Source organism: Chionomys nivalis, chromosome 1, assembly GCF_950005125.1.
Source record: "Chionomys nivalis chromosome 1, mChiNiv1.1, whole genome shotgun sequence".
Lineage (NCBI taxonomy): Eukaryota > Metazoa > Chordata > Mammalia > Rodentia > Cricetidae > Chionomys > Chionomys nivalis.
Window position 1 is genome coordinate 64,681,836 of NC_080086.1, and position 27,261 is coordinate 64,709,096.

Below are 27,261 nucleotides of genomic sequence, written 5' to 3' on the forward strand. Positions count from 1 at the left end.
GCTGCTCACTGGTTCTGACTGAGGAGCACACACACCTGACAACACAGCTCTGGCTCCATCGGTTACTTGCCAGGATTCAGAGCTGTGTGTGTCCTAGGGCAAGGAAGGCCCTTGGCAAGGCCTATCTGCAAGATCTGTGCCATGCCCTTCTCTGCCAGGAGGAGCCCATCTCTGGACCTGGGATGGGTCCTGAGTCAAGTTTCCTCTTCCTCAGGGGCTCCTCCAGCCACCCCCATCTGAGTGCCTGGAACGGTGAGGTATCAGGGCTGGCTGGGGTCCCCAAATCTTGAGTCACCAACAGACTCTACAAGGGCCGAAGGGCAAAGACAATGTGCCAGGCCGAGTGCTCTGAAAGCCCATGCCAGCTGACTGCCATTGAGTCAGACCTCCAGGCGTCTCTGGAAAGGGTCCTAGAAGGACGAGAAACAGCCTGGGGGAGTGGGCAGACACAGGGTTGAGGCTCAAGTGGTCGAGGTTATAGTACCAACTATGGGGACCAAGGCCTTGGAGCCTGAAACAGGCAGAGAATGGGGCAGCCTAGAAAGACAGGGAAAGGAGCCCTTCACTCCAGCGTCAAAAGCCCCTCACTGGGCAAGAAGCAAGCATTCCAGCACAGTGCACACCTGCTGGGAGGGTTTGAAAGATCAGTAAGCAGAAAGGTAAGCCAGGCTTATGGCCTGAACACGTAGGACTTTGGGCAGGGCCATACTGCTCTTCCATTTTCTGGGAATCTCTAACTAGTCTGTCTGTTTACAGTGGCGATAGCCTACCTTCCCGTAGCTCTATGATCTAGACTTTTCCTGGCGATAGCCTACCTTCCCGTAGCTCTATGATCTAGACTTTTCCTTTATCAAGTGTGATCTTGTCCTCAGCAGCCATGTGTGACCTCACTCTGGTTCCTTAGCCACCCTTTGTTGATAACAACTTCAAAAACACCCAAATCCTGCATATGGCTATTGTAAAAGCTACGAAAGGGACTCTCTCAGAGAAGCCTACACCCCACGTTCAGATGTATCTTTTTGTGAGCTTCCTAAAATTCTATACTTGAAAGTAACTTAAAACCTCAGTTCTGCTTCATCCTGGCTCACCCTGAAAATCTTTACTGTGTCAAAGCCAAGGATCTGACTTCACCTGAGTGGGAAAATGAAGGGACCCTCTTGGGTTGCTATGAGTGGAATTGTTCTGTGCCCCTGCTGCTACAGACAGAGCACACTTGCTGCCAACAAATGCGGAAGCTATTTCCAGTCTTCGAGGTCCAACACGGATGGTATGAGTTCCTTCCCCATCTGTGAGGCCCACTGGGACATCTCAGACTCCCTGGCATGTGGTGGTTCAAACCATCCTTCAATCCTGACACCACCCAACACAATTAGTCTGATGATAGCTTTGAACCAGCCGGGCATATTTTCTTTTCGGAGGCTAGCCCATGTGCAGATATCCTACCCGGCCAGGGGCGCGGAAGTTCTCAAGGACTGTTTACAATCCTTTTCCCCAAGTAAGCAGCAAACATATTTCTCGCCACCGCTATCCGAGACTCAGAACACCCTGGCACCACCCCGCGGAAGTTTTCGGCCAATACAGATGCAAGTATAACTTGGCAGGATTAAGATCAATGCAGTATTAGCCTGGGTGTGAAGGCAGCTGGGAGGAAGGGACGATGAGTTAAGCGGCTGAATAGAAAGCATGGTCACAGAGAAGAAGAAGCAGTCCCTAGAAGGTCACCAGCTTGTGGGGAGCTCCCTGAAGCTCTGTTGGTTCCACTTTATACTGTACACTGGCAGGGTCCCAGAAGTGAGGAGCAGGAATGACCCAGAAGAGAAAGGAAAGGACAGGATAGAAAAGCTCACGCTGGAAGGAAGAGGCGGGTGGAAGTATATCTGGCTTACTGCCTTATGCTAGAAGACTCTAACTAGCAACCCCTCCCCTTCCAGCCAGGGCTTCTTCCCACTGGCAACACACCCCTCCAGGGTCCTCTGATTCTCACAGGGGATGGGTTTCATTACTGTGGCAATGACAAGGGCCACTCTTAGTATTTAGTGGGTGGGCCAAGAATACCAAATTTCTGAGGTGCGTGAGACTTTGTTCCTCTTAGGATGCAATTGGTCCTTCTAGTCGTTCTCAACCCGAAAGGGGAGGATGCCTTCACTTCAGGTCATTCAGCCAGAGCCGTGCCTGAGCAGAAGGAGCCAGCACATAGTAGAAAGGCGCTAGGGACAGTCACATGAGTTGACGAGTACCTCATCAGAGCCTGGCAAATGGTCTCCCAGGGGTTATACTGGGACGATGGGGTTCCCGCCTGGGAGAGCATGGGGCACCCCTGGTCTTCCCAGCATTGACTCCATCCCCTATCCATCTGTCTGCGCCTGTCTGTTTCACTTTTTTTTCATGAACCCAAAGCATCTGGGTTTAAGGGTACAAAGCCTGCCCGTGTAGTATCGAGGCTGGCTAGCCACAAACAAAGGCCATTCCAGAAACTATCGGATTCTCAAGGCACATAACATTCTGCTCTGCTGGTCCACAGCCCAGCCTGGGGACCCTAGTGTATTGTCCTAGGCCACTTGGGTTGCCATGGCCACATGTGGCAACGCCGTTTGGTGCCTTCCATGCTCTGATTCATGCTCCCCAAGTCTCATCGTGGACCCTGGAGAGACTGGTAAGGAATTGGGCACACTGCCCACTCAGTTTGGGGACAGACGATGCCATGTGCCTTTTGTTAATGGTAGTTTAGAACACTGCAAAGGAAACCAGAGTCACAGCTGGAACCCTTCAGGTTATAGAAGACGTCATGGAGGGTGAGGTAGGAACTCCCTGACGCCACCCCCCCCCCACTTCAGCTTCTTTTGGAAAAGAACAGGGAGAGAAGAAGGAATAGGAACATAGGATGTTTGCTGAGGAAGATTCAAATCTCATGACAACAGGGAGTTCATGGGGAAAAGGAGGGAAGGAGATAGGACTCCATGTTGAAGCCCAGAGGAGCGTGCACAGGCCAAGGCTCTTGGATCACCCCTGTTCGGAGTGCCCTCAAGTTCAGCCTAACAGACAGACCCATCTCAGAGAAGCTGAGGCGATGAGGCCACTCCAGACGACAGCCTTCAGCAGAGTGTCTGAGAAGCTGTCCGTTAATTGCTGGAACTTAGACACCACTGCCAAGTCCCTCACAGGTGAGAGGTAAATGGTGGTGTGGTCAGAGTGGGGTATCCTATAGCAATGAAACAAACAGGTCATGATGCTACCAAGAGACGGGGAGTCTGAATACCATAAGGGTCCAGAAGTAAAAGAAGCTGGGCTGGAAATGGCTGGGAATCCCTACGTGAACCAAGAAAGACGAGTGTAGGGGTCTGGAAGAATCCATGGTGGCTACGAGGTCAGGAAGGGAGCAGGAGGCAGGGGACTTGTGAAGCCTTGAACCCACACTGAATAGTGCTTCAGTGGCAGACTGCAATCATCATTATAAATCTTTCCAAGCTCATGTAACATACAATACCACATGTGAATCTTAACATCAACTAGGTACTTGTAACTTAAATCTAATTGTAGTTAAACTGACAATGGAGAGGAGGCTTAGTGCATACTGATCTTACAGTGGATGCAAGTTTGTTTCTTAGCACCCCAGCAGGCAGCTCACAACAGTCTGTAATTCCTTCTCCCTGGGAACCAATACCTTTTTTTGGTCTCTGAGGGCACTGCGTCCGCATGTACATGTGCATGCACACACACAAACACAATTAAATATAGATCTTTAAAGCAGTATTAGCTAGACACTACTAACTTGGTAATAATGTGTCGGCATTGGCGTGTCAACAGTCACACACACCAGACAATGAAAGGAGCGGGAGACACAAGCAAGTGTATGGGAGACCTGGATTCTTGCTCCGTTTTTCTTTACACCTGAAACTCCTCTAAACAATAGCCTATTAATTTATAAAGCAGACCAAGCAGAAACATCCATTGGCAATGACAGCATGATGGAGGAGTCCCCTCCCTTCTAATTGTCTAGTCGCTCATGTTCAGGCAGAAGGCCCCCCTTTCCAGAAGGCTACAGGCTGAAGAGCTGGGTGGGCTTTTCCAAACGTGCAGAGCCTCTACTGTGCTTCGGGGCGGGGGGGGGGGGTCCACGAGCATCTTGGACCCCTGGCTCCCTGACTGTGGAGGTGGAGACAGGCCAGCCTATCTATGCCTAGATTCTATCTGGCATCTGACAGCGAACAGCAAGCAAGGCTCAGCCACCTGCTGTCAGTCCTGGGCCACTCGGAGGCTGTGTCAGCAAGCTGCTGCTGTGGGGGATCCTGGCAGCAAGCAACAGTAGCTTCAGCTGGTGACTCGGTTCCATTGTCGGGACCACCCATCCTCACACCACGCTTAATCACAGAACATGCCAGCAAAGGGGGAGCAGAGGAAAGCTCCAATCCCTGGGGACAGCAGGAGCAGAAAAGGCATCAGGGACGATAGGGCAGATGGGTGTGCAAGGAGCCTTCCAGAGAGGAGGCTGATGGACACAGACAGGTACGCTAGAAGCCTTGGATACACCAAGGGAATCCAGCATCCTGGTCCAGGGTCACAGACCTTGTTCCTGGGGCCTCTCATACACATTCCTTCTCAGGGCCTGTTGTCATTGCCATGTGACAAAGAATAGTGGCTAGTCAAGCTCTTGGTCTTCCTGCTATGTGAGAAGGGTTCCTGAGTGGGCACCTTACATGGCCTCTGTCATAATATGAACTATAGCCATGAAAGCATCTGCCACCTTCTCTGCCCTGTGAAATCCCTAGGGACAACCAGGCCAGGTTCCCATTGAACGATGATGCCAACCCAAAGCCTTTTTGGAGGCTCACTTCGAATATTTCTCTCCTTGGTGGTGACCTCATCACCACCATGGGCTGGCACTTGAGACTCACAGGGAAGGGCACAGCAAACAGGCCCAGGACTAACCTGAGGCCCGAGTTCAGTCAGCAGCAAACACAAAGACTCAGAGATGATGTTCTGCCTTGCATGTCCCTGTGCTAAAGACACTGGCTCTGAAGCAGCCTCCAGGGCCATGGGTACCAGTGCAGTCTCCAGTTCCTTTTGTACCTTGTGAAATATGCGTGTGGAGAGAAACTGACAGACAGCTGTCCCTATTGATGAAGTGCTAATGTCCTCAAGGGAAAGGAGTCCTTCCCTCTAGAGACGGTAGAGTCCGGAGTCCATTCTGGTAGGAGGCCATCAGAACATTCCTGCCGGTATCTCAGGAAGACCTGAGATCTTATCAATCCAGTCTTGGTACCCAGCATTCTGCCCTTTCCTGCTTCTAACTTTGATGACAGCAAGTACCTGAGAGTATCATGAAGGTGAAAGGTGAGGCCATGCCCTGACAGGCTCTGTGCCCTGTTGGGATACTAGTCTTGTATAAGCAGGAGTACCTCTAAATGGCTCAAATATTAGTTTAGAAACCACCTTTTAAAATATCCAAGTAATGATCAAAAAATAGTAACAAGGCAGGTGTCATAGCATGTTTTTGTCAACTTGACACAAACCTCCACATGTCTGGTAAGAGGTAATCTCAACTGAGGAATTGCTTCCATCAGACTGGCCCGTAGGAATGTCTGGGGAGAATGTTCTTGAATGCTGATTGATGCGGGAGGGCCCAGCTCACTGTGGGCTGTGTTATCCCTGGACAGGTGGGCCTGGGCTATAGAAGAAGGTAGTTGACCAATCTTCGAGGAGCAAGCCAATAAGAAGATTTCCTTTGTCAGCTCTGATTGTTTTGGTCTTGAGTTCCTGCCTTGACTTCTCTCAGTCATAGACTATGATCAGGAAGAGCAGGTCAAATAAACCCCTTCCTCCCCAAGTTTTGGTCAGTGTTTCATCATAGCAACAGAGAAATAAAGAAAACATGAAAAATAAGAAGCATAAATAACAACACCTTCAGTACTAGGAAATCCATCTTTTTCTCATGTTAGTAAAAATGGACCATGATCTTGAGCAGTAATATAAACAGGTTGCATGCTTAGAGCCACCTCTATGCTGGATCCCCAGCAGACATTACTAATCAATCATAGAATTACTTACCACTGAATTCAACTACAGCTCTCAGGGTCATCTAAACAGTTGCTTCCAAGAGACTATTTCCCAGATGTGCTAAGACAAAACAAAACAAAAAACCCCAAAATACCCCCATCTGCTGCTATGCTAGTGGTATGGGGGTCAGAGATGGTGGGGTGGGGGGAAGAGGAAGATGAAGAGAGTCTCTGGAGGTAAATGCTAGTCAATAGTGAAATATTACCATGGAAGTTGAGACTAGAAGCAGAAGGAAAGTCACCTGTCTCTCCCATTCTCAGACAGACTTGGTCACCCAGATACCTGTCAGTGTAACTGCTAACTGGAAGTGGATTCTTCTAATCCACCCCCAACACAGGGGGTTGTTGGGCCGAATATCCATAGCCATTCATGCTGACTTCCTGATCTCCCCAAAACAAAAATTTTTATAGGAACAAAGCTCTAGAGATCTCTAAAAATAGCTCCTTGGGTGACGATCAGCAGAGATGGAGCAGCACCTGAACAATTTATGCACAAAACGGAAGCAGAGAAAGTAGACTCCGAGCAAGTGAGCAGAACCACCGCTCTGTGCTTTGAACGACCTTCTTGGAGTCTAAGCATGGCTTTACACAGCAAATGACTCTATCTTCAAGGCCAAGGGGAAGGCTACTGTCCACTTCTGGTCTACCCTCAGCCGAGGCAGAGGTCATCATGGCTCCAGAAAACATCCTTGGCTAGGCCAGCCCCAGTCCCTGGGGTGGGAGATGATTGACAACCCTGGGGAAGAGGACTAGACTGGTCAGGATGGGGTGAACTGACAGACACCAGGCACACACTGTGCCTTCCTTGTGTAAGGAAGTACACACAAGGGTTGGCTTGCATCACATCACATTCGAGGGATAAGAAACAAACCCCACGTGACTGCAATCTAGTTCTCAAGGCTGAGGGCTCAGATAAAAGGTCTGTCCTTGGACATCCCGTCTCTATCCTTGGCCTGCTCACAGTGTCTGAGTGCAGGCTGCTCTCTGACCTTGGGCATTCCCCACCGAGGACAGGAGCCAGCAGGAAAGTTGTGTTCTTGATCTTTCGAACCACACAGCTACGAAGCCAGTGGCTTTCCTTCCTATTGGGAAGTGAGGCTTATTTCCCCAGGCCTTCTCTCCTTTGTACTCAGCAGCCCTGTGCTATTCGAACTCAAAAGTCCCAGCTGAGATGATGAAAGGCTTCAGCTAATCAGAGTGGCCCTAGTCTGAACAGTCGAACCTCCCTCCAGGAAGATGTATCAGTCGGGTCAGGGACAAGTGACAGGGTGTGGGTCACTGAGAAATGCATAGACCCAGATGAAGAGCATGGATGTTGGCAGTCATGGGGCAAACCTGCCGAGATGGAGATCCCTGCTCTGGCAGAGTGGCATCTGAGAAGGATGTGTGCTCAGGTTAGACCAGCAGAGTGGGCTCTGTCCACAATCACCAGCAAGATACCTCTGCAGTAGACCTGGCCTACCTTAACTAAGTGGATAACTTAAAGAGAGATGGTTCTGGAAAATGATGCTCTAGGCCATTTAAGGCCATACTATACAGATCCTTTCTTGTATGAGATGGAAGGTCTTACTACGTAGCCCAGGTTAGCCTTAAACTGATAATGGTCCTTTCTCAGCCTTCCCAGCGCTAGGAAGACAGGCACGTACAGTACTAGAATCTTAAAGATTGATTGATTTAATGTGTGTACCAGCCAGTTTGGTGTTAACCTGACACAAGAGTCATCAGAGAGGAAGGAGGCTCAGTTGAGGAAATGCATCCATGAAATCCAGCTATAAGGCATTTTCTCAATGAGTGATCAATGGGGGAGGGCCCAACCCATGGTGGGTGATGCCATCCCTGGGCAGATGGTCCTGGTTCTATAAGAAGGCAGGCTAAGCAAGCCATGGGAAGTAAGCCAATAAGCAACTCTCCTCCACGGCCTCTGCATCAGCTGCCTCCAGGTTCCTGCCCTGTGTGAGTTCCTGTCCTGACTTCCTCCAACGATGAATAGTGATGTAGAAGTATAAGCCAAATAAACCCCTTTCTCTCCAACTTGCTTTTTGGTCATGGTGTTTCATTAAAGCAATAGAAAACCTGAGACAATGTGCAGGTATGAGATTCATTACTGGCAGGTTCTAATACTTTTCTATGGTTAAGTCTCCAGAAATGAATTACTAGGTCCAAAGATCAATACTTTAAGAAAAATGATTTATTTTTAAATTGTGTGTGTGTGTGTGTGTGTGTATGTGTGTGCATGCAAGTGCACTGTCTGTGGAAGTCAGAAGAGGGTTTCAGATCCCCCTGGAACTGGAGTTAAGGCCATTATAAGCCACCTGATGTGGGTGCCTAGAAATCTAAACATTGGCATGTACTCTTAACTGCTGAGCCAGTTCTCCTGTCCCAAGATTCAGATTTTTAAAAACCTTTTAGTTTTTTCAGACACTTGCTCATTGTGAAGGGGTCAATGTGCCAATATGTACTTAAAAGAAAGAAAAAAAAAAGAAAAAAACAAAACCCTAAGCACTTTTGAGAAACATTTGTAGAATGCCTTTACGGGGCCCTAACCTGAATCAGATACTGTGGTGTCTGTCTATTCTGATACGCAAAGCCTGTCAAAAAAGGAAAAAGAAAAAAAAAATGCACCAGCTGGACCAGGCTCTCGTGTAGGCGTGAGCAGCAAATGTTCCTTTGTTCTCATCGGCTGCTCAAGGCATCAGCAGCGCCTGTGCTTTCGCTGGGCGCACGGCATCCCAGGGCTGGGGGTGCAGAGTTTGAAAGGAAGGGCGGTGATTGACACACCTGCTAGGGCAGGTTCTATCTTTAGCTGGGCTGTGAAGGACCGCAGGTGTTCACGTGAAGGTGTTAAAGCTGCTTCGGGGGCTTCCACGATGATTTGAGGAAGCACTGACTAAAGTTCTAGGGGTTGGGGGAGGAGAGGGGAGGCCAGATCTGCAGCACAAGGCCTGCACGTCACGCCCTGCGAATTTTGTTGCCATTCATGGGTGACAGATTGTACAAACCAGTGGATGAGAACACCCTTTCAGACAAACACCTTTTGAAAAATTCAGGGTAGAACTGCAAACAGGATACCACTAACAATTTGACTCTAAGTTCCTGGGCACAATACACACATATAATGGCACCTCAGGTGAGCATGTGCCATCTGAACCTGAACTCCTGGCTTGTTTATAGCACTCTGCGGTCTAGAGCAATGGCAGCTTGCTATCCTTCGGAGCTAGCATGGTGACCTGCTGAGAAGTTGGTCTGACTGGGCGCAAATGTGGGAATGGCAGCCTGAAAACAACGGCCCCTCACACATGACCTGGGGCTTGACCGCCACAGCCCCACAGCCTCCAGTGCCCAGCGCCTCAGCCTCCACAGCCTACAGTGCCCAGCGCCTCAGCCCCCACAGCCTCTAGTGCCCAGCGCCTCAGCCTCCACAGCCTACAGTGCCCAGCACCTCAGCCCCCACAGCCTACAGTGCCCAGCGCCTCAGCCTCCACAGCCCTCAATGCCCAGCGCCTCAGCCTCCACAGCCCTCAGTGCCCAGTGCCTCAGCCTGCATGGCGTCTGTGACTTGATGCAGAGAACTGGAAGTAGGTTAGGGGGCAGAACAGCAGACAAGGGTTCTTGATCCAAACCCTGGTTCTGGGTCTGGCACTTGCTGGTTGCAGTTCGAGCCAGTCATTTAACATTTTTGTGCCTCAGTCCCCTCATCTATGGAACTGGGGGTCCCACCGTGTCTCATAGTACTGCTACGTGGGGTCAGAGGGCTCTGTACGACAGCTAAGGAACTTCGGGACTTCAGAGGGCAGGTGTTGTCTCCTTAGGTACTCTTGTGACACTCTTCTGAGCGCAAGGTCCACTCTATACCTTATGCTCATTTGTAAAAGCCCCCGTGTCCACTTATGTCGCTTTCTGCAAGATATTTCATGGCTGGGGGCCAGGGCTAGGTCATGGTTCCCTTCGCAACATCACCAAGTCCAGCTCAACACAGTTATATGCCAATTGCAGTGATAACCCGTGAGATAACCTGAAGACATGCCTCCCTTGCATCATGGCTGACTGATGTGTGTTCCTTGTTACCTCACTAGCTCTGTAATATACCACGGATGAAACAGCTCTGTTGGGTAAATTAAGTACCCGGTGGCACATTAGAGTTGGGCCACAACAATCACCGGGGCTGCTTGAGCGTGTAGATGACCCCACCTGGGGTGGGAGCAGTGCGAGCCCATCGCTTCCCTTTAATTTGAAGTCCAGAAAAAAAGGCGATTTAGTTGAAAGGGCTGTTTTGTTTATTTTCCCTGGTTGCACACTATGGGAAAAGGGCCGTTCCCAGGAAGCCACGCTCACGTTACATAAGCGGTTGATGTTGTTTTCCTAAGGGTGCGTCTCTCGGCTTTCAAGTGGCTCACTGGTGCGGAACTGCTCCGTTATCCCTCTACCTTAACCTGAATAGAGCCTTAGTCCAGGAAGTTGGAATCAAACCTTTTGTTCTTTTTTTCTTTCTCCACAATAAACATAAAAATATAATAGAGGAGGGAACTCGACTCACTGGAATTCCCAGCCCCTCAATCGTCTAAAGGATAAAGTCACACAATCCCTAATATTGCTGTGCGGAATCTGTAGCAAAATCCATAGACTGAAAGAGGGTGCAGACGTTACCGTGGCTGCTGGACACGTCAAAAATCTAGACCAGAAACCAACAAACAGTGTTTATCTAAAAACCATCCTCAATCAGGTTGGAGATGCAGCTCTGTTGACAGAGGGCTTTGCCTAACACGGATGAACTCTTTGCTTGTGTTCCCAGCTCTGAATAAGCCTGCTGTGGAGGTGCTTGCTGTAATCTCAGCATTTGAGAGGGAGGTGGAGGCAGGAGCATCAGAAGTTCAAGCCCACACTCAGCTACGTAACAAGTTCAGTGCTAGCCTGGGCTACATGAGATTTTGTCTAAAAAAAAAAAGTTACCATCCATCAATGGATAGAATGAGCATCTTTAGATGCTGCCGTATACACAATATCTTCTCAAGCTCATGTGGAACATTCGCCAAGACGGACCACAGTCTGAGCCATTAAACACAACCAACAGAAAGGAATGGAAATCATAGTGTGTGCTTTAGATCACAACCAAGTGAAACTAGAAATCAACAACAGAAAACCAGCTAGAGGCTGGAGAGATGGCTTAGTGGTTAAGAGTCACTCTCGCGGAGGACCCAAGTTCAGCTCCCAGCACCTGTAACTCGAGCCCCAGGAGATCCTACACTCTAGCCTCTGTGGGCATAGCATTCACGTGCACAACCCCCCCACATATACATAATTAAAAATGATAAAAATAATTTTTAAATAGCTGGAAATCTCCAAATTCTTGGAGATTGAACAACACGTTCCTAAACAAAGCATGGGTCAAAGAAGGGCTATGGAGAGGAGTGAGTAGCTGCTGAAGCAAACGGAAACTCACTGAAGTCTGTAGGACACAGTGAAAGTGGCGCTCAGAGGGAAAGGTGCAGTGCTGCCTAGGGAGGGAGGGAGGGACGGAGGGAGGGAGGGGGAGAGGGAGAGGGGGGAGAGGGAGGGAGGAAGGGGGAAAGGGAGGGAGGGAGGGGGAGAGGGGGAGAGGGAGGGAGGGGGAGAGGGAGAAAGCAGAAGAATTATGACCTCGTTTTGGTTAGTGTTCCCCTCGGAGTTCCTGAAAATTAGTCACTCATGTAGGATGAGAAGCCTTCTAAGTTTCCACCAACTCTCCCCAAATTGCAAAGAGATGGGGCTGTGTCTGTCCCCGAGTCACGTAACTAACTGGCTAGGGAGGGAGACGACAATCTTTCTGAAGTCTTGTTTTAATCCAGGACAAGCGGAGACACTGAAAACCTAGTGTTTCCAGTCTTGCCTTCTGTTCACTAACGCACATGAGGTTTTTGGGTTTTAATAATTTTTAAATTTATTTTATCTTATTTTACTTATTTATTTCTTTTGTTTTTGAGACAGGGTTTCTCCTTCTAGCCTTGATTATGTTGGAACTTGCTTTGTAGACTAGGCTGGCCTTGAACTCACAGAGATCCGCCTGCCTCTGCTTCCTGAGTCCTGGCCTTAAAGGTGTGCCCAACTACCACCCTGTTGGAGGTTGTTTTAATCGAGAATCAGTGTCGTGACTTAAGTCTTTTAAGTTCCCATTGAATGCCCGATTTATCCATGTCCCAACAAGATGTACCAGGTTGGGGTTGGGGTCCCAAGTGGGCCAGGGCAGACACCATATGTTCTCAGCTGAGGGGGAAATGAGAAGGAAGACAGTCTCAGTTCTCCAGAATGTTCCATGGAGGACGGCAGACCTGTCACATGGCTTCCAATTTCCAGAAAGCCCAAAGTTGAGAAAGACTATCAGGGATCCAACCAGGCTTGTTGGGTCTCTCAGGGCAATGAGGCCCAATGTCCGCCAGCCTGTAGCTAAGTAACAGGGTGGAGCGATCCTCCGCTCTCAGGGAGTACAGAAGCAGCTCTCCAGCTCCACAGAGGTGTCAGGAAATGAAACTCTTGTCACCAGAGTGAGAAAAGAAGGACATCCTCGTGACATACTGTGACCTTCCGGTTCTCAGTCCTGTCCCAGTCCCCGGGAGCAATCGTACACTCCAGTCCCTACAAGGATGGTGCACTATAGCCCCAATCCTCAGAACTGTGGGACAGAACAATCACTGCAGACAGACCCACATCTCCTATGAATGAATTTCAAGGTGGAATTTGAAACCAATAAATGCAGAAGAAATGATCCAGCAACCAAAGAACAGCTGAGACAATATTTGACAAAAATGAAAAAAATTAGACTTTGACCTCAAATCCAAGCACATTCTCCAAAAGAATGTAAATGAATATCATAAAAGTCCAAGAGAAAATGACACACGAAAGAGCCATAGAGCACCCCTTTTCCCCTTAACCCGAGGCTTCGCTGAAGCAGAAGCACCCAGAAGCAAGTCTAAAAGGGAAAATAGCAAAGAACACTTAATGCATGGTTTAGAAACTGTTTACAGGTCAACAAGGAAACAACTAACCAACTCCACCATGGACACAAGAAAATCAACACCCAGTGACGTATGAATGACGACAGTATGATGGCATTTCACGTTTGAAACGATGGTGCTCACCAAGGCGAGTTTGCTGCGCTACAGCACTCGCACGGGGACGGAAAAGTAGCTTTGTTCAGCGTCTCAGGAAGCCAGGTGTCAAATCATATTAAGAGGAAAATGTGTGATGCTTGGGGCTGGAGAGATGGCTGGGCAGTTAGAAACCCTTTTGGTTTCAAACCCAGTGCCTGTCTTGGATGGCTCACAACTTAACAGCAAGAACTTTCGGGTCTGCATATTTAAAAGCTTCAAAAAACCAAACCAAAACAAAGCAAAAGCCAACCCATGCCCATCAATAAGGGGCAGATAATTAAATGACGGGTGTGGTAGAACACCTGTTACCCATCAAATGGACATATAGAGGTATTTATACATCTGCAGCAGTATTGTCCTCGTGCCTTGTGAGTGACAGATTTTTAAAATAGAATCTCTCAGGTGCCATTTTTGGTGGGGGATGAAATTACAAATCTCTATATTCATGTCCAGGAGAAGGGCATGCAGTGAAGAGCAAGAGACTGGGGGTCTCTGGAGAGCCATGTTGGAGTGTTTTTAGATTTTCTTGTTTGTGGATTCCTGTTTCTGTTTTCTTTTGGAAAAAGACTCAGCAGACTTAATGAGGATGGCAGAGGAGAGGTCCTGGCCAGCCCACCTGGGAGGTGACAGCCACAGGGACATGAGTGCCAGAGATCGGAAGTGGCCTACACCACAGATAGCACCAGGGGTGCGTGTGTTTGAGGGGTTTCCTTTAGAGGGCACTGAAGTGGAGGCTGAGGCACAGAGAGTCCAAATCCAGCAGGAGTCTCCATCTGTATGATCTATGAGTTGACCTCACATCTGTATGATCTATGAGTTGACCTCACATCTGTATGATCTATGAGTTGACCTCACATCCCTGAGAAACGCTCAGGCTCCAGGCCGGCTTTCCTCCCAGTGTAGGGACCCATGACTCACCCCCTTAAACCTTAATTATAACACCTGAGTCTGCAATGTACCAAAAAAAAATCTGTCATTGTTTAAATCTGCTGCATGGAGTAAGTATAGCTCACCAACAGGCCTGCGGATGCCGTTCCCCAGCGCAAGACCAGCACTAGCAAGAAGGGTTCAAACCGAAGCTTCCAGTCAAGCTTGGTGGCAAGTCAGTGGACCTGTCCTGTTCCTCCATCTGTGGAGATGGAGGACTAAAGCTTTCTCTTTAAACTCAACCAAAGTCCCCTAACTTTGAATGTTCCCTGTTGGTTGCCTATGCCCAGCAGTGGGAAAGGAACGGTGTTCCTCTGCCAATCCCTCATTCATCAGTGATGGCAGGTCCCGTGTCACTGTGTTATTTAGCTGGTTAATCCTTGGGACCTTTTATAGGTACAGCAATGAGACAGAAAATGCTTTAGTTTGGACATGATGACTGGTAGCTGATGAAGACACAGTTATTCACTTGGTGCCCAGACAACTGCTGATTTACCTCATTCAGACTTGGGTTAAAGCACCCAGAGAACCCAAACTGAAGACAGGCTCTTGCTTCAAGAACCAAATATTTGTGTCTGGAGGTACTGATGAGAAAAATAAAAGAAATTAAACAAACAAACAAGCAACAAGTCCACACCCCAGCCCTGGCTGTGTAATAGTGGCATCTGATAGACACAGCAGCATTTGGGGAGGGCACCAAGCTTTTTAAAGCTTAAGGTGGGACTGAGAAGATGGCTTAGTTGGCAAAGTGCCTGCCTTGCAGTCATGAAGACTCAAGTTCAATTCAAAACATCCACTGAAAAACAGTCAGGCATCGAAATGCACTCTTATGATTCCAGTGATGGAGAGGTAAAGGCAGAAAGATCCTTGGAGTTTACTGGCTAGTCAGCCCAGTGTAATCAGTGAGCATCAGGACAGTGACAGAGACCCTGTCTCAAATTATAGGATAAGGGCTAGAGAGACAGCTCAGTAATTAAGAATATTCATTTTCTTCCAGAGGACTGAGATCACAGCACCAAAATGACAGCTCATAACCATCTATAAATTCAGTTCCAGGGGGATATGATGCCCCCTTCTGGCCTTGGCAGGAACTGCACACATATGATATACATACATTCAGGTAGGCACACACTCATACATAAAAGATAAAAATAAAATCTTTTAAAAAAGAACTTTAAAAAAAGGGTAGATGGCACCTAAAAAATGACACCAAAGGTGACCTCTGATCTCCACATAGACACATAGGCTTCTAGAAGCCTCTGGAAATCATTACATTAGACACTCCCCAAATCAGAAATAGTGTCTGATAACAAACCCACTAAGTACTTTCTACAAACAAAATCATATTCATGGACTTATGGGAACAGCATCAACTATGAAAATTTTTCTTGAATTTTATTTAATAATTTAAAAGATTTTTCTCCTCAATATCATCAAGAGAAACAAATTTTAAAATCTATTTTATTTGGGGGCCCTGGTGCTCACTTTTTATTTACTCTGCTAAAGGGTAGCTTCTAAGGGAAACATTTAAAATAAAAAACTATTTCTAAATCTACCGTAAAGTTTTAAAACCTGAGCTGAACAGATTCTAAGAAAAAGTCATAATTATCAAAACTGACTTAGGAAAAAATGTCTTTGTCACTGTTCGGTTGCTGTGGAGAGACACCAGAACCAAGGCAACTCTTATCAAAGAAAGCATTTAACTGGGGCTTGCTTACAGTTTCAGAGGTTTAGTCCATTATCACCTTGGTGGGAAAGATGGTGAAGACTCGTGGTGTTGGAGCAGTAACTAAGAGCTGCTTCCTGTCGCATGGCTAAGAGCTGCTTCCTGTCGCATGGGGTGGCATGGTGGAGGGGAAGGGAGAAGGAGAAGGAAGGGGGGAGGGAAGGAGGAAGGGAGGGAGGGAGGGAGGGAAGGGGAGAGAGAGAGAGAGACTAGGCCTGGCATGGTTTTAGAAACTCCACCCCCCCACACACACACACACTGACACACTTCCTCTAACAAGGCTGTACCTTCTAATCCTTGTAGTCCTTTCAAACAGCTCCACACCCAGGTGACTAAGCATTCAAATATATGAACTTATGGTGGCCATTCCTATTCTAGCTCCCACCAATAGGAACCTGGAACCAATCACTGAAAAGGTCCAGAGCCACACCTGCCATTCTCTTCCCTCTTTCATGAGATTGTGACTTCTACATTATTTCAACCTTCAACATAAAATCATGGAATCATTAAAACATTGTTTTATGAAGTTCACTTAAAGTTAGTGCCAAAACCTAAGAAAAGAAAGGGTGTTAAGGGTGCTGTAACTCCAGGGTCAAGGTGTCTGACTCCCTCATCTGGTCTCTATGGGTACTGCGTATATGGCACATACAGACACACACACACACACACACACACACACACACTAATAAAAACACAAATAAATCTTTAAAAAATGAAGCTATATGCACAGACGTTTTGCAGTGGATCAAACCTAGCAGTATTTACAGAAAATAATGTCGTACCGATGGCAATGCTTATTTCAAGATTTGAAAGATTGCCTTAATATAATTGAGTCAAGTGTCCTAAAGACACTTGAACTTCACCTCAAATTATCTCCTCTTGTTTTGGAAACCAAGGGAAAAATGCTGACTCTCAGTGAGTTATAAAGTGTATTTTAAATGTACACATAAGCATACATGAAACAAAAAGCTAACCCATAAATACTTTTAGTAAATCCATGGAAATTATACCCAAGAATATCTACTGCTTAAAAAAAATAGACATTGCTTTTCAGGGTTGGAGAGATGGCTCAGTGGGCAAAGATCCTTGCTAGCAAGCGTGGAAAGTTAAGTTTGAACTGCAGAAGCCATGCAGTGAAGAGAGCTGACTCCCACAAGCTGTCCTCTGACCTCCACACTCACACCTGCCAGGTGAGCATAAATAAATCAATTAAATACATGTAAATAAAAAAATTAAATGTTCTTAAAATTCTAGTTGGCACCGTGTAATAAAAGGAGATAGACAAAACACAAAAAATGCTGAAGGCTTTGTTCAAGAACACACTCTCCTCTCTTGAAACATTAAGGGAATCAACTGAAGGCTGCTTAGAGTTGGCAAAGGGCATTAAAACAGAAATATGGAGGTACTGAAAGCCCTCATGTGTCGGAGTCAGCAGCAGGGAGATAGATGCTTCGCTGCTAACTCGGGATGGGAAGATGGGGCCTGCCTCTCTCATGGCTGACCTCGAGCCCCATCAGAATCCACGCTGGGAAACAGAAAATGTTTGCAGTTAGGGCAATAATGCGCAATTATGGAGTCAAACTGAAATTCCAGCTTGATGCATGTGCTTGAAAGCACTTAGCAAATGGTTTAAATAATAATCTTTCAAGGTGGATTATGGTACAAAGGATAAACCAGAATAATTGCTAGGCTGTTCTGTAAAGAGTGGATATGAAATCAGGTGTGGTAGTGGGCAGAGGTAATCCCAGACCCTTGGGAGGTGGAGGTTGCAGAATCAGGAGTTCAAGGTTATCCTTAGCTACATATTGAGTTTGAAGCTAGCCTGGGCTACATGAGATCTTGTCTCAACAACAAACAAAAAACAAACAAACAAACAAATGGAAGATGAGTCACACTCTTACACCATATTCTCTACCATAAAATAAGTTATATTCTATTATAGTCAAATATCTCAACCAAATGTATGATTTCACTACAGACCTGGAAGGGAAAAGTAAGGAAATACTTGTTGTATCTTGGAATTCAGGAAGATTTTTTTCCTAAATATTTAACCCAAGCATCACAGGGAAAGCCGAGACTATAGATTCACAAAGATGCCCTACTCAGCACAGTAAGGGATAGATGACAGAGGAGAGCGCTCTGATACGTGGCTGGGAAAGGCTGTGGAGAGACACGCTTTCTCCTAGAGCCCCCTAGAAAGAGTGACGGATCAATTCAAAGACACTTTTAAAACGTTAAGATGTGGATCCTGAGGCAGCAAATGGGTGGTGTATGAATGCATGAACTTACCCCACTAAAGGGCCAAGCTGAGAATTCGGCTGAGATCTTTTCCTTCCAACAAACCTGTCAGATGTGAGATCTAAGGTGTGGTGCTGTAGAAGACTGAAGGCTTCTGGGAACGAGGTGGAAGCAAGGCCAATTTCTGGGAACTTAAATAATCAAAGAGGAATCCAGCATTTCTGTATAAATGTGTCTGATGTAAGGTGAGTTTCTTGACTCTGATTATTATTTGCTTATGCACATGTGTGTATTTCTGTGTGGCTCTGTGCACAGAGGTCAGGAGAGGATGCTGGAGCCCCTTGAGCTGGAGTTGTAGATGGCTGTGAGCTATGTGACGTGTGTGCTGGGAACGGAACTCTGGTCCTCTGGAAGAGCCACAAATGATCTTAACCACCGAGTCATCTCTGTAGCTCTGAGTTTGTAGATTGTAGACATTGTAAGTTTAATAAATTTAGTATATGATTGTTATAAAAGACGGTGAACCAGTGCTTGAGGAAGCATGCATGAGGCCCTGGGTCCAACCCTCACTACCACAAAAATTTTAAAAGACTGTTTGAAACCAAAGCACTGCGCAGCACGTTCAGCTCAGGAACTCACCTTTCAAGTTGGAGTGTATTATGAAAACTCTCATCAAATAGTTGCCGAGTGAATCACCGTGGTGATGACAGGGAGAAGTCACTCACTCAAATAACTCCAGCATCACGACAGTTCAGCAAGCAGCATCGTTCGCCTGTCTTTGCCTGCATCTCTACAAGCATTTCTGTAGCACAGGTGGGAACGTGGGCCGGGTGTATTACCAAGCTATGCCCACTGGGAACTGATCAGACGCTGTGACTACAGTGACTTCCGGAAGGTGTTGTATCAGTTGATATTCCCAAGACAAAATATATGGATTCTTTGTTAGCAGAGAGTGATTGGAGGCAAACCACGAGGCCAAAGCCCTTGAAAGCTGGCTGTGTGGTACTATGAATGCATGCATGCGTACATGCATACATGTGTGTGGTGTGTGTGTGTGTGTGTGTGTGTGAAAAAGAGAAAGAAAGTCTCAGCCACTAGACATTAGTATATATTACCCAGGAGTCATATAAAAGTGTTTATTATAAATGATTGAGCTACTCACACTAATAAACACATCATGAACCCATTGGGATTCATATCCATCTTAACACTGACCCATACTCCCCCACTGGCTCTAATGCAGTGTTAACTGTAGTTACGTTGTGTGGTTACCCAAACACTGCTCATTCTTCCTCTAATATTCCAAATATTCCAGAAGAGTAAAATAGGCTTTTGCTATCATAAAGACATGTCAGAATTTGTTTATATGCACATGTGAGTGCATGAGTGAGTGAGTGAGTGAGTGTGCGTGTGTGCACACACATGTGAATGAGCATGTGGATGCCAGAGGGCAGCCTTAGGTGTTATCCCCAGGATACCACATATCTCCATCAGACAGGGTCTCTCATTGGCCTGGCATTTACCAAGTTAGCAAGGGTGGCTGGACACGGAGCCCACAGGAACCACCTAGTTCAGCCTCACCAGACTACAGTTACGAGTTTATTCTGCTCATGCTACATAAGATCTGGGGACTGAACCCAATTGGGCTCTCATAAGACACGAACTTTTCTTACTGACTGAGCCATTCCCCTAGTTTCAAATCTACTTTTCATATTTTTTAAAAAATTATTTATTACTGCATGTGTGCATGCATGCGTGCAAACCAAAACCAAAACTTTCAAAAGTCAGTTCTCTCCTTCCATCTTTGTGTGGCTTTGGGGAATTGAACTCAGTTCATCAAGCTTTTGCAGCAATCACTTTGACCTATTGATCCATCTTACTGGCCCCATAATCCATTTTTTTGAAAACAACAAGAAACATCCCAAAGAAGAGTGACATTGGTGACATGAGAATTTGCCTCCAACCACCCTACCCTTGACTATCAAAGAGCTGTCTGGGATGGATGCTGACAGCCCTGGCTGGTGTTTGGCAGACGAGGCATATTTAGAGTGTCCTAGGTAGACACTCCATGAGGTCGTGCTGACAGGTTCCCAAGGCAGGGATGAAGAGCATGGAGCCTGAACCCCGTAGAGAAGAGGAATGAGCTGGCTGACATGAGCCAGACTCTGAGGCTGAGGCGCTGCCGTTTGTTTCCCAGGCAGGAAAGGTGAGTGCTGGAAGATTAAACCAACAGCCAAGCGCCAGCAAGCTGAAGGAGCGCCATGTCTGAGTCCTTCCTGGGGCAGCCTCCTGCGTCTTTGTGAAACTGAGAAGCCAAAGGCTCAAGTGAGGAAAGTAGTTCTTTCAGGCAGCTGCGTTTGTGATTCTGGCCCCCAGGAGGCAGAGGCAGGAGGATGGTGCATTCCTGGGCTATGCGGAAAGATCCTGCCTCAGTCTACAGCTCCAAAAATAATAGATACATCAACACACAGAATTCAGTAGACTAGAAGATGACTCCATGCTGGTGTTTTTTTTTTTTTTTTTTTTTTTAAAAAAAAAAGCTTCCTCAGGCTTAAGACAAACCAGTATTAGATGGAGCACAATTAGGTTCCCATAAGCTTCTGGTTTTTCGTAACCCCAGGTAACAACAGTCTTTATTTCTTAAGTCGTATTTAATACAACACATTCATGATGCTTCAAAAGAATTAGCCTAGCCACGGTGGTGGCACATGCTTTTAAACGGGCAGATCTCTGTGAGTTCAAGGCCAGCCATGTCTACATAGTGAGTTCCACCCTGGAGAGAGAGGTAGGGGTGTCTAGACCTGAGCATGTGGGTTAAAGGAGCACACCCCTTTGCGTTTGAGCTGACGCTCAGAGGTGGTTCTGCCAGCTAGATTTTTGGCTTTCCTGACTTCAGGGAAGATTTTTGTATTTGCCATTTGCCCTAGGAGACATTACGAAACTAACCAAGGGGCTGGAGGGATGCCTTAGCAGTTAAAGGAGCCCACTGCTGTTACAGGGCACGTGAGTTTAGTTTCTAGTAACCACATGGGTGGCCCACAACCACCTGTGACTCCAGCTCAGGGGATTTGATACTGTGTTTCGGCCTCCATGGGCATTTTACTCATGTGCACAAATCTACACATACACACACACACAATTTTTAAAAATCTTAACAAAAATAAAATGCAAACCAAAGTCAGCAGAAAAGTCTCCCAAGCCCTCTCTATCTAGAAATATATATATTTAAGTTTATATCTTAAAATTATATGATCAGAAATACTTGAAAAAGCTATACGTCAAGTCACTTTTGCAATTGACAACCAGGTGTGGCAGAGGGCTGGAAAGATGGCTCAGAGATTAAGAGCACCGACTACTCTTGCAGAGGATATCGGTTCAGTTCCCAGCACCTATCTGGTGGCACACAGTCCTGTGTAACTCCAGTCCCAAGGTACCTGACACCCTTGTGGCCTCCTTGGGCACTGTGTGCATGCGGTGCTCAGGTGTCCACACAGGCAAGACACTCATACGCTAAAAGTAAGTCAAAATTTAAAAAGAAAAGGCACGAAATAGTTAGTGTTGCAAGCTGATGTTCAGTAACACAGGCCATAGGCAAAGCAGAACTGTGAACTCTCAGCAAGGTTCCAACTCTGTCCTGGCCAGCAGTACAGGCGGAAGCAGCTTTAATGACAGCTCGTGAGTGGCCAACCACACTTACAATCGTGAGGATGGCTTTGACGCACAGGGCAGTGGGTGAAGGCAGAAGGTCCCCACAGCACCTGTCTGAGGATCTGGGCACACAGGTCACATGTGAGGTCATGCAGAGCTTGCAAACCCCTCCATCTGTGCTCCCCAGGCCTCCAGATGGTTCTGACAGAAGCATATTGCTGTAGAAGATGCTAGAAAGGTTTTTAGTGTGGGATGACCTGATGCCTGCCTGCTTTAGAGGGCAGCGTGGTGACGGGGGCCTTGTTCCAAACACATATTGCAAAGGTCCAATGGAAAAGTCATCTGTTTGTCATGGGTTACCATAGTAACAAGAGTGCAAAGCATCATTTACTCCTATAAGAAAAGTCTCTCTTGCAAGACACATTACTTAAAAGATCACCTTGTCCCGAGGAAACCAAATGCTGGGAGAGCAAATAGGGTCAGCAACCTTGCCAGCATCTATCTACCCCTCTCCAGGCCTCACTGCCAGCGAGCACACCCTAATTGCCCGGTACGGAAGGCATGAGTCTTTCAGGACTCATGAAGGGTGGACAGTAGAGGCCTGAAAGATGACATTTCCCTGATGAACCCTCAGCATGAACCCAAAACAAGGTCACCGCCGTGCTCGCCTCCACGACAGCCTTCTCTGCGCTCCACAGTCTTCACCTAGGGAAAGCACCGCAGAAACAGGCTTTATCTCTGAGTTAGAAAGCCCCTCGCTGTCACAGAATCAGGTTGGTTTCCAGTGCAGAGTTGATTTAACGTCTTTGCGGTGGCAGAGGCGGAGCCTGGGACTCTGGGCCTCCAGGTACCGGTTTTATTTTCCCACTTTACAGAAGGGAAACCACTGTTTGTTGAGCACCAAAGAGCAGGCACAGACGCCTGGCCAGGAAAACTCGTTGGTTTGAAACGTACGGAAGAATGCCGAGGCTTACTTGAGTTTGTCCCCCGCCAGGTGGCACCGACTAGAAATCACTCGGGCAGGTTTTCTGGCAGAGACAGGGTGAGGAGCTTGAGGCAAGCTCAGGTGGTGACCTGTGGGTCATAGAACCCACGTAACCTGCCCCGACATCTAGAATTCTCTGGCGCTCTGAGTACCAACAACAAGGGGATGGGTGGCATTGAGATTAATTAAGCTCTTACTGCATACCAGACATTAGTCTGCAGGCAGCAAGTCTATCCAGTAGCCCTCTTAACATTCCCATTTCACAGAGAGGAAAAACAAGGCACAGAAAGGCTATGTAATGCTCACAACTTAACCTCTTGTTCCCTGGACACAAGGGAGGTGCCATGTTTCTAAAGTTGCCATTTGGGCCACACTGCCCACACTCTGTCCCTCAGAACATGGATAAGTGTTGGGATATAAGCCTGAGCCTCTACTAACATCCAGGCCTCTCTCAGGACAATCGAGGGTTTTCTAGACCGTGTTTATCGATGAAATACTGGCTGATTTGCCTGGAGCTGTCTAAGAAAAATCAGAGAAAGCAGCTTCAGAGGAAATATCACAAATTAAAGGCACGTGGGAGGCAACCGTTTGAATAAAGGTACACACCTAAGGACTGTGATTTTTCTTTTCTTTTAAAGAGTATTAAATAAAAAGAAATCCTCACTGGTGTAAATTAATTCCCTTTCACATGCATTTTTTAACTACTCATTCTGGAACCGTACAAGCTGGCTTTTATAGCTTGGTCAATCTTAGGTTTTCAATTGCTTTTCTCTCTCTCAGAGAAGCAGAGAGGACGCTGAACAGAACACGCAGGCAAGGAGAAAATCACTGTGTGAGAGCTAGAGGCTGGGGAGCTGTCAGCAGCTGCTGGGAGGCACCTCTGCCTCACGTTCTCACTGAATAAAAACAGCCTTGCCACCCTAGAGCTCAACCACAAAGACACCAAACAGTGAGTTCTAGAGTTTTCTACGCCATCTCTCAAAGCCACATCAAAATCCCTGAGATGGGACTGGTCTGCTGACCACAGTGAGGTGACGTTCCACTTCTTGGTCCACCTAGGACAGCGGCTCTTTGCCCTGTCCTTCCTTCCTCTATAAAATGGGAACAAGGATGGCTCCTTCTTTCATCAGATGGGTGCATAAGCCAAATGAGTGAAGGAATTAGAACTGCTTGGCAACACCAGGCAAACACTCATGGTGCTCTAGCTAGTAAATACTCTTGGGCAGGGTGGGAGGGGGATGGGAAACACCTACCTGCTTCCCAACACCCCCACTTTCACAGCTTGTATAGATGTATTTGAAGGGAAAACCGGTGTTAGCAGACACCCGAAAAAGTGAAGAAATCTGCCCTTATCTGTCGCTTCAGGTGAGGAAGCAGCTAGAAACTTCAAGATGTGTTCCCTCCTGCCCCAGAGCAGGACTAGATTTCCCAGGGCAGGATTGAGGGGGACTTGTGAGCTGTCCCTCTCCTTGGCTGGGACAGGCTGCAACTCTGTGCATATTCTGGGGAGGGGAGTTCCAAGCTTCCCTTTGAGCTCTATTGACCCAGGAGCAAGTATCTTACTTTACAGGGCTTTAATTATTAACAATTAGAACCGGATTCTCACGAGCTCAGGCGATCTCAAACTCGCTATGTAGATAAGAATGGTATTGAACTTATGATCCCACTGCCTCTCCCTTCCGAGCGCTGGGGTTACAAATCTGGCTTTACATGGTGCTTGGGATCCTTCCCAAGGCCCACTGACCTACAGCCTCAGCCACTTTACAGGGTTTTTAAATGCTGAAGATACCAGAAAAGATTCACAAGGCGGCAGAAATGACCGGGACACCTGGGTGCCTCCGTCCACCCTGTCAAACATCACAGACCCTGCACCAGACAGATGAAAGTGCACACTGCGCTTGGGGAACACACATGTTAAGGACAGACCGGTTACCAAAGCACACACCTGCGAGCTTCGCAGCGGGAAAGCTCTCCCGCCTCCCAGACACGCCGGGACGCGTGTCCCTTCCCCCACCCCCGTTTATGTCCAAGAACCAACTCTCAGGAAACTGGTCACGCTCAGGTGTCACTTCGGCCTCTTCTGACAGGGACACTATGGCTTCCAGGGAAGCTCATTAACAGAACGATTAATCGGCACAAAAAGCCCAAACCCACCCAACGCCTAGGAGAGCTTGAAGTCGAAGGCGGAGGGCGCCCAGCAACGTGGACTCCCACCCCGGGGAAAAGAAAGGGGCTCAAGCCAGGGGCACCCAGAGGGTCGCACTCAAACACCCCGCTCTCAGGCGGCTCCGGAGGAGCCCGGCTCCGTGACAAGCAGGTAGGCAGGAGGGCGTGGGCACCGGCGAGCCGACGTCGCGTAGAGTAAAGTTCAAGCCGGATCTCACCGCCCGGCTGCCACCTCGCCAGGACTGTCCCCCCCGCTTCACAGTTCACAGTGACTCCCGGTCGCTCGCACGCTCCCACCCACTTCAAACATCCCCCTTTCCCAAGCGGACTCCGGAGCACCACAGAGGGCAGTCTGGAGTGGGCCCGGGAACACCGAGTGTCATCTACGTACCCAGCGCTAGCAGAGCGAGCTGTCCGGCCGCGGGGACCATCTTCCGAGCGCAGGGCGCTGCAGCCACCGCGCTCCCTGCGGTTGGCTAGTGACCGCGCGCCGCCGCGGTGAGAGCGGGGAAAAAGGCGCAGGCGGCAGGGCCGGCCCCCGGCGCGCGGGCGGAGGGACGACCGCGCCTCCCGGTGGCACTGGCCGGCACGCTGCCCACGGCGGAAACGGGAAGGAGGTTCCCGCCACCTCTCCGCCCCTAGGCGAACGGGGCCGGCGGACCACCCTCCCGCGATGGGGCGCCCCCGAGGGCGCAGGGGTGGGGACTGGGAGCCGGGGGCGGGGACCCGCGCCCCGATCGCGACAGCCAGTCACCACCCTGGGCCAAGGGCCAGGCAGGAAGCGCCGGGCTTCAGACACCTCCCCGCGGTGCTCGTGCCCAGGGTCGCCGCCCGAGTCCCCTGCGCAGTAGCTGCGTCTAGGCTGTAGGCGGCGGAGCGGAGTCGCCCAGGATCTAGTCACCTGCGCCAGGGGTTGCTCCAAGACAACTCCTGAACAGGGCCAATCACCCTACAGGGACTGACCCAAGAAAAGCGCTCTCTTCATAGTCAGCCAAACATTCATTAAACGTGAATTCCCACCTGCGCCTCCATCCTTGCTGGCTCTGGGACGTCTGCACCAACCAGGGGCAAAGCCACCCTTCGCTCCCAGATAAATTGTAAAGATCAGGGACTCAGTCTACCACGAATCACGTTTCAACCCTACTGTCTCAGGGGTGCGGGAGCCGGAACACGGCAGGCTAGCATGCAGTTAAGTGCAGGACAAAGTGGGAGTGGGTGGTGGGGGTCAGCTAGCTGATCCTTTCAAGGTTTATATAACTTTGACCTGGCCCTCGATACTGGACTAGGAGAGGGGAACACAGGAAGGGAAGACTTTCTGGGTGGAGAAAGGATGGCTCATGTGTGTTTGCGGGACCATCCATGGGGGACAATAGCCCCAAAGAGACTAGCCACAGTTGTCAGACTGACCCCCTCTGTTTCCTGCGCCTTGCTGCCCCAGAGAGGCCCCATGCTCCTTGGGGGTGGAGCGTTGGTGCTAGGGCCTGTTTGTCTTGGGATTCGCTTGCTGTCTGCTTAGCTGGATGCTCAAAGGTCTCAGGGTTAAAAATTCCAGTTTATTGTAAGAACAGAGGGACCACTATTCCAAAAGGAGGCCCAAGCCATTGGACCCAATGTGTGGCTACTGTGTTAACCATCCTTCAGTTAAGGAACGTAAAATGAAGAGTTGGGCTTCTGTTCTAGTTCATCGTCACTTGCCCTATAGGTTTGGTCCTGTCAAGAGGAAGGATGTCACAGTGGGAAGCGCTATTCGGCAGCCCCAAAAACAAGGAAGGGGGTCCCAATATCCCCTTCAAGGGTACACTTTCATTGATCTAACTTCCTCCAATAGGGTCCCACCTACTGGAGCTTCCTCCTTTTCTCACTAGCACCGCCCACTGGGGGGTCCAAGAGAGCAACAAACAAGTTTTTATGAGAAAGGGTGTTAAATCCAAGCATCTCTTTTGTTTTAATTAATTAATTCATTAATTGTTTGATTGATTTTTTTTTCTTTTGGAGACGGGGTCTCATTGAACTCACAGAGATCTACCTGCTTCTACCTCCAAAGTACTGACTGAGATTATAAGGCCTGCACAGCCAGACCCAGTTCCAAGTGCCTCTTTTGAAAAAAAAAAAAAAAAAAGATTTGTCAATACTGTTTTCATAAGGGCTTTCACTGTACGTGCGTGTCTGGCCGGCGTCTGATCCCTGGAATGGAATTACATATGGTGATGCATAGCATGGGGGGGGGATGCATAGCATGTGTGTGGGGGGAACTGAACCCAGAATCTCTGCAAGAGGAACAAGCACTCTTAACCACTGAGCCAGCTTTCCAGTCATAAAAGGTTTCAGAGGCAGGTGGGCATTTAAGATCTGAACCATAAGAAACGGACTATTTTATTATAAAAAGGTACTTTGAAA

The 27,261-nt window shown here is 48.1% G+C and overlaps 1 protein-coding gene across 1 annotated transcript in view; it reads right to left on the reverse strand.

Annotated features, from left to right (window-relative positions):
- Tgfa (transforming growth factor alpha) overlaps positions 1–25,645 on the reverse strand; it is a 90,645-nt gene extending 65,000 nt beyond the window's left edge. The window contains exon 1 of the mRNA XM_057785577.1: positions 25,256–25,645. Within this exon, the coding sequence (XP_057641560.1) occupies positions 25,256–25,295 (40 nt within the window). The 5' untranslated portion in view covers positions 25,296–25,645. The remainder of the gene's footprint in view (positions 1–25,255) is intronic.
- Positions 25,646–27,261: the final 1,616 nt, after the last annotated feature.